We start from the raw sequence: 8,333 nt of genomic DNA, 5'->3' as shown, positions 1-8,333 counted from the left end.
GGGCAGACTAGGATTTGAGGAGTTCCCTTAGTTTTTCAGTTTTTGGAACCTTTTAATGAAATGCTTATTATAGATTAACACGAGCTGTTTATAGTGCACACAAAAGGGGGCATGGCCAAAAATTGTTGTACTGTGCATTTGTGTTCATGGGGGCCGTATGTAAATAACTTGTATTGAGCCTTAAACTTCCTGGTGGCGGCCCTGGTTGTAGTTGAAGATTACTAGTCAGGTGGTAATGTAAGAAAATGGACTATTGATAAAGACTCGATTAAAGAATTCGATTAAAGCAACCAGATATTTTCTTTACTTCTAATTGCTGACTGGTTGCTATGGACAACATCACCAGTGATAAATATGCCCCTCAGTGTCTCCCCTACCCTCCAGTGTGCCCACCACTCTGTGTGCATGATGGCTTCCAAGCACATCTCCCCCATCAAAGGGGCTACCAAATAGCCAATAACAGTTATTATTGGTACCCCCAGGAACATGTTTTATGGTTGTGTTGCTCCCCAAGTCTTTTTACATAAGAATGTTGCTCACGGGTAAAAAAGGTTGGGGATCCCTGCATTATCTGCTTGTAACTTGTGCCTTTTCTCCTTTTTTCCAGCTTGAATGGCTGCCCCCGGGGCTACACCAGCTTATTATATATAAACTATAATAGTGTTACTGTAGCAAACACACAACTTTTACCAGTGCAGGGCAACAGTACATTATATTTCATTTACTTTAAAACTCTTTAATTTTTTGGTGTTACTGTTCTTTTAACACAGCTGCACAGCTGGAGCAGAGTTTCTATGGAAACCAGCATGGCCACCACTTCATTGGCTAAGTTAAGAAGACCTGAGCATGCTCAGTAAGGCAAGGACCCACGGAGCGAGTTAATCCCCGAGATAGATCTCTGCTATCGCAGGCAACTAACCGCTCCGAAAAGGCTCTCCACTGGCAGAAGTCAGTGGTGGAAAGTCCTTTGTTGTGTACAAGGTTGCCCGCAGGAGGAAAGTTCTCACGACTTCTGATTACCAAAGCGATGCAAAGGGCTTTCCATCGGTGACTTCTATTGTTGCTGGTGGAAAGCCTTTTTTCAGAGCGGTTAGTTGCCCGCGATAGCAGAGATCTATCATGGGCAACTAACTCGCTCCGTGGGTTACTACCCTTAGCCAAGAGCCAAAGCAGATTTCTAAGGGAGGGGGGCAAGTGGGTTAGAGTAGGAGAAGGAATTCCAAGTGGTTAAGGGGATGCTGATGCCTAACTATTACTCTTTTAACAACCAGAAGGACAGGTATTTATAGATTACAAAGAGACTGTTCAATTATAACATTTTTTGTGGGGGATTTACATGTCCTCAGGAATGTGCTATTTGTCAAACAAATGGCTGTATTGCTGCAGAAAGGCCCTGGTAAATTCCTTTTGCCCCTGCCATGATTTTCCTCTTTACCCAGTTTTTTAACCTAGTCTATACATGGATATAGGCTTTTGTCCCTGTGCTGACCCATGGACCACTTCCATCAGTATTCCATTACTTGTACATTTGTAAAGTGTTATATTTTGTGTGAGGAATCATGACATCTGAAATATATGGGTAATTATAAATCCCCAACTGATCCAGCCTTGTGGCCTTTTTGTTGGCAATAGGAGTTAGCCTTCTCCCTCTTCATTTATATGAGGCAGTCTGTATGGGTGTCTGTAAGGCTAATGTCACATGGGGTGTTTTGAACTCTGCAATCACACAGAAAACAACAGTTGTTAAACACCAGTCACCACTTCCCGCAGTTATCACTATAGGAAGTGTGGTGCCGGAAGCAGGCGTAATAGTAATAGATGGGCCACTATGTGTGCAACTCATTTCCCATAATTTACTACAGAAAACAAGAGGGGGCCTTTATAAACCGCCAGTGTTTTCCCACCTGATGGCAATTTGAGACATTAATTAGTCTTTCCTCAGGTGGCAAAACCCGCCCCTAGTAACCTTGAGACAGATTTTCTTGTTTTCTCATCGAAAACATGACTTTTCCAGCGCCCATACTGCACACTGTAGGTGAAGCCTCAAGCAGCTTTATTCCCGATATAACCCTATATATTATACAACTGAACATTTGCCAGCAGCAAAGAAAAAACATTAATAAAATGTGAGTTTTAGTGACACAAAGCCCCTTTATCGCCAGACACAGGTACTGGGTAAGAAGCTGAAACTGTTAGGGAAGATATGCAACAAACATGTGACCGCACACGGAGTGCAGCCTATAGCCCTGAGAGAAATCCTGCACCCCGCTAGCTCACAGTCACACTGCTGCTAACATCTGGGAATGATAGAGACACACCACCCCACGCTGCCAGCTCCTCACTCCCACCATACGCAGTGCCGGGGCGGTTCGGGGGCGGGGCTAGCAGTGAGGTTTATAGGAAGGGCCATTCCATCCGCATCTGGGGGAAAGGGCGGGGACTTTATTTTCTGGCTGAAGGAAGCGTGACGTAATCAGCCTACTTATCTCCATTGACAGTGATGTGGGATATGGTTATTTCCAGCTGTTGTTCAACTACAGCCCCAGCACATACTTGGAAATTTAGGGTATTCGCAGATGAAAAATACCCATTTTAAAAGCTCGCCTAAGTCTTAAGAGAGCTCCAAGGCCTTCAATTTTAATAGGCCACGCCTATCCGTCTCGGTAAGCACGCCCCTAGTCAGCCTTCGGGGCCCGCCTCCTCGCCAGCAGAAGAACTGTTCTGTAGCTGCTAGGAGTTGCGGAGTGGCTGCTGTGGCTTTGGCAAGGCTGCTTGTAGCCGCTGAATGAGCCTAAGGAGTCGGACTGCGGAGCAATCGCCTTTCCTACCGGACGGAGCCTGTTGCTCAGTGAGGGGATCCTGTGCAGCAGGCTTTTCCTGTGTGAAGTCCAAGGCGGGCTGAGCTGCGTGCAAAGTGCGCTCCGTGCCCTGGGTTGGTTTGTGCCACTGTGTGTCGGAGCCGGACTCTGCCTTGCAAGTGTGCGCACTGTCCGCTGGAAGTTGTTGGGCCGGTGTGTATGTGCCGGGGCAGCCCTCCCTCACTGTGAGTGCCGGCGGCTATAGCAGGGACGTGGCTTTATCGCGGCTGGGCTGGCGCTGACACTCGCCGGGTGTGGGCTTGTAACAGGACGTACCTATGCCCCCAAGGACTGCCCCACCTGTAACCCTCTGATACTGGCGTGCGACTGCCTGCCCCCTGCCTGGGAACATGAAGCTGAGCCGGCAGATCACGGTTCTCGGCAGTGCTATATTCTGTGTGGTTATCTTCTCCCTTTACCTGATGTTGGACAGGGGGCAGTTTGACCAGCCCAAGAGCCCCCGCCGGGAAGGGGCTCTACCCAAGGTGAGAAACATCCCCCCCCCATGTTATAGGGCTCCCCCCGCGCCTCTCTCTTCCCAGAACACTGTGTCTCACCCCTTCCAGAAACTTTGATGGTTGTGGCAGAGCCCCCGGCCCCTCTCCCTCTATTTGGGATGCACCTGTCCCACGTCACCTTTGTCCCACTCCTCACTTTCCTGCTCCCTTTAACTTCATATTCGGATCTTTATTGTCCCTTCTCTCCCTGTCCCTTCTCTCCCTGTCCCTTCTCTCCCTGTTACTTCCTCTATAGAAGCTGCACGTTTCCTATTCACAGCTTGTGTTTGCTGCTGTAGCGCCATAGTGCCCGTTTGGCTAGCCTTCTCACTACCTTATAGGCTGCACTGGCAGAGACTCCTTCTCTTCAGGAGCCCCCGGGCACTGAGCTGTTGGTGTGCCCACCTGTACAGCGGCCCCCGGGCACCGAGCTGGTGGTGTGCCCTCCTGTACAGCGGGCACCGAGCTGTTGGTGTGCCCTCCTGTACAGCAGCCCCAAGGCACCGAGCTGGTGGTGTGCCCTCCTGTAGAGCGGCCCCCAGGCCACTTACAGCAGCACACATGACACTGCCTGCTAAAGGCAAATTCTGCTGACTGGTTATTGCCCAGTCAAAGACAAAAACAAGGCTTCTACCATATTTGCATGTTGTGAAAGTGCTAAGTTGTAATTGGCAGTTAGTTTTTGTATGCTGGCATTTGGGAGCAGTGTTTGTGGTACATTTTTGGCCCTTTATATATTTTGCTTTTGGGTCACAAAATATTTCAGCCATCATCCTTGATGTTGAGTAATTTGGTGTATCATCTAGTTACCCCCGTTAAGTTGTATTGTGTTATTTTCTATTACAAGAGGTCCATATTTCATATATCTCATTGCATCTGTATACTTTGCCTTAGCTAAGCCTGCTTATGTCTTGTGCTGAGCGTAGCCACAGGCACCCCAAGCAGCAGTACAGCAAATGGTAAGGAGCTGCTGAGGTGAAGAGGAATGGATCCAGCTTTGTTCTTTGGGACGGTGACTGATACTGAGTGTATATTTAGAATTCATGCCATGAACATAAAGAATATTCTTCTGCTGTTTGTTAGAAAGGAAAAAGGAAGCACAGAAATAAGAGAGAGCTCATTTTCCAATACAAGCATAACAAGTTCCAGCAGTGGAGTAAAACATTTTTTTTCTCCCAAAACAACATTTCCTTACCCAATATCACAGTATATTCAGGTGAAATTGAACATCTTGTATTCTGACGGCAGCATGCCTTTTACTAGAAGTTCATTTTGACCAGTTTGAGGTCATGCAGTGGATTTTTGTTCCTTTTGTTATGACAGTTTTCTGTCTTTATTGTTGATTTTAAATACATCTCATAGATCCTAAACAATATGCAGTGTAATATATATTAATCAATGACCCTATATACATATTTAAATGACAAAGGTTAAGGAAAGCACCAACTTGAAGAACATAAAAACATCTCTTTCAGATTCTAAACCCCAAAATTAAGTATTTCTGACACAAGCACTTTCATTTCAGTGATATTGAAGCTGGATTGGCCAGGGCAGTGGAGAGGATATCTCTTAATAGAATCACTCAAAATATTTATTTTTTTACCAAACAATTCATATACTTACTATGGTGACTGTCTACTTTAAGCTATTTATACACACAGATCTTGGCTCAGTATGGCTGAAGTAGTTGACCTGATCCAGTTTTTTGTCCCTTAGGCCAATGATCAGATGCTTTATGGCAGCTGTAATCAGTTACCAACTCTTATGGCCTTCTGTAACTTTATTAGGTCATTTCAAAATAATACACTCTAATGTTTAAGGATGAAAGATAGGAAGTATACTTTTACATCTATTGTATTTATATTTAAAAGGATAGTGAGACGTTTCCACTTTTATCAGAAACAGGACATTATCTCTTTAAAAAGCTACTGTCACAGGAAACATGTTGGTTTTTGTTTTTTTTAATAGTGCTGCGCCAGCAGCATCCTGCACTGAAATTCATTTTTTATATATATTTTTATTTTGAAATTTGACATGGGGCTAGATGTTTGCTTACTTTCCCAGGTGCCCTTACACAAGTGACGTGCTCTGATATACTTTAGTCACTCTTTACGGCTGTGTTGCAAGTGTGATATCACTCCCCCCAGCAGTCTATCAGCAGAGCAATAGGCAGGTAACAAGATAGCAGCTCCCTGAAACCTCTGCTAAAGGATTCTACTGTATGAACTGATAGTGCCTCCATTGGCTAATAGCACACTGGTGGTACTGTCCTGCTTGTAAGTAAACTGGCAAAACTGCCTATACAGCCTCCAAGTTATTTTGGGTGGCTTTAGGCATTTCACTAAAGGTCCCCATCGGCTCGTTGGTGTGGTCCCTGAACCGACTGCCCCATTGCCGCCATTATAATTCCATCGTTTCGCCCCAGGGCTAAACGATCGATTTAGCCTACATGTTCCCCGATATCGCCCACCAGGAAGTGGGGATATCAGGTGAAGATCTGCTCACTTGGCGACCTCGCCAAGCGAGTGAATCTTCACGTGTATGGGGACCTTAACAGCTAAAATACACATCACCATAACTCCCCATCTGCCATTAGCCTTAATTAGCTTTTACAGTAAAGGGGATATAGATACATGCACACAGTATACACTAGTAAATAATGGTACTTTAACATCTGTGAACAATAACTCCAGATTCTAAATACATTTATATAGTGAGGGGAAGAAGTAGTGGCGCCCAAAATACATTAAATGCACTGAGCAACAGAGAGTTGAGGCACCACAAATACATTAAAAACAGTGAGAAGCAGTGGGAACCTTAAAGGAGACGGAAAGGCAAAGTCACTTGGGGGTGCCAAAATGTTAGGCACCCCCAAGTGACTTTAATCGCTTACCTCGTACCCTGGGCTGGTGCCCCTGTACGGAGAGAACAGCACCAGCCGGGGTAGCTGCAGCGCTTCCTTCTTCCTGGTTCCGTGCGCGCACATGCGCAGTAGAGTGAAAAAGCCGAACTTCAACAGAGAAGTCGGCTTTTCACTCTACTGCGCATGCGCCTGTCTTTAGTTGTTCCAAAACACAGACAGAAGGAGGAAGCGCTGCACTCCAGGTACCCCGGGCTGGTGCTGTTTTCTCCCTAACAGGGGCACCAGCCCGGGGTACGAGGTAAGCGATTAAAGTCACTTTGCCTTTCCTTGTCCTTTAACGACAAATACATTAAATACTATAAGAGGCTAAGCTTTCTAACACCCCAGACCCCCGTATCCTTCCAGAAAGCAGGTTTCCTGAAGGCTGGAGAAGATTTCAGCGCTGTAGAGATCAAAATGACTTCAGAAGTAATTGGCTTTGCTAAATTTGCTCACCTAGTGGTAGACATGAGATTAGCACCCAAGCAGAAGAAACCCTGTTTATCAATTATGCAACTTGGGTCATATTAACAGTACATTGAGTAGAATAAACAAAAGCCTAAAAGCTGTTGGCTCCTTCTGAAATCTCAGGATCAGGCACAACGCACTGAGATGGCTGCCTACACACCAATATTGCAACTAAAACAAATACATCAAGAATAACATTTTAGGGCTCTGGCACATGAGGAGATTTGTCGCCTGCGTTTTTTTCCCCCTGGCGCTTTGGCGACAAGTCGCCACGACAATACCCACGAAGAGATTTCATGCGAGTTGAGCTCCAGGCGATCTGCTACCCATGGTACACTCAACAGTTAAGCCCCCCTCATGTTTACTCAAGTTGCTCAGAAAAGGGTCTGTGTGCGATTTGAAACAGCAGGCGATTTGAAGTAGCCTCGTATGTTTTGACGCTGGCGATTTCCATTGATTTCGAATTGGCGTCTTGTCGCTCGTCTTGTCGCCAAATCGCTCTTTTAAAAATCGCCGGCGACAAATCTCCTCGTGTGCCAGAGCCCTTAAATGGTTAGAGTGAATTGTTTGCTATGTAAACAGTGCAATTTAGAAATAAAAAGTTCACTTTAAAAATCATATGTTCCTTTAAACATGCCTCCCCGCTGACGTGCCTTTCTTCCTCCTTGTGGACCCCCTTTTGGACTTGTGTTGGTCCAGCTCCATTCTCCGATGCCCCAGAAGTCGATTCTTCAATTTCAAGGCTGGCTAAAACATTGATAGGCTGGGATGTTGTCTATATTTGTCTTTAGCCTATCTGAACTTTGGCCCACCTCTATAAGCCTGCATCAACTTCTGGGGCATCGGAGCTGCAGAAAGATCCGTATCCGGGCTTTGCAGGGAAGCAGTGGAGCAACAAGCAACAGCAAGTTTCTCATGGAAGAACTTATTAAAGTGATAGTGACATGTTTCTGATAAATGTGTAACTGGTCACTATTACAGGTATTGTTTCCTGTTAAAATTATTTTTTAATATTTTGTATGTATTGGCACAAAGCAAGAGGAAGAGACACTAATAAGGTTAGGCTTACGCAAGCTGAGTTTTAATACACCATTTGGTGGTGTATTTTGTAAATTGTAAGGAAAGGCACAGATCACTGGTTGATTGTAGTATGGGTATCCAAAAGGTATTTTATTTGTTAACCGGTGACTTGTCAAATATGCATAACATTTTTACTTACTGCTATACACTATCCATAAAGATAGTTAGTTGGTTGGTTAAGCTCTGATCAGTCGTTGCACAGTGAAGTTTTTAATTTTTTTTTGTCTCAATGTTAATAGATGTGGAATTCCTTCTGTGCATATAATTTAAATAATATATATCTATTTGCATTGAAGGGGTTGTAAATTAAAAAAATAAATAAATAAAATAAAGTGCTCTTAGCAGCAATTACTTTTTACAAATACTAGAAATTTGCTTAGTAATGCATTTTCTTGAATTTTACAATCCCAAAACGGCAATATATATTTTCTAACTTTGTTTTGTATACCTCTTGATATGATTTAATAATTAAAGGGATTATGTCACGTGTGTTTTACATGTGTTTTATTTTGAATAACATTGAAATAC

General features: G+C 44.4%; 1 protein-coding gene across 1 annotated transcript in view; it reads left to right on the top strand.

The window, feature by feature from the left end:
* The first annotated feature begins 2,746 nt into the window (after nucleotides 1–2,746).
* The window catches only part of man2a1 (mannosidase, alpha, class 2A, member 1), a 62,468-nt gene continuing 56,881 nt past the window's right edge, over nucleotides 2,747–8,333 (top strand). The window contains 1 exon segment of the mRNA NM_001170492.1: nucleotides 2,747–3,343. Coding sequence (NP_001163963.1) covers nucleotides 3,209–3,343 — 135 coding nt within the window. The 5' untranslated portion in view covers nucleotides 2,747–3,208.

This window comes from Xenopus tropicalis, chromosome 1 (assembly GCF_000004195.4).
Source record: "Xenopus tropicalis strain Nigerian chromosome 1, UCB_Xtro_10.0, whole genome shotgun sequence".
Lineage (NCBI taxonomy): Eukaryota > Metazoa > Chordata > Amphibia > Anura > Pipidae > Xenopus > Xenopus tropicalis.
The sequence above is the reverse complement of the archived record's forward strand: the minus strand, read 5'-3'. Positions and strand labels throughout refer to the sequence as shown.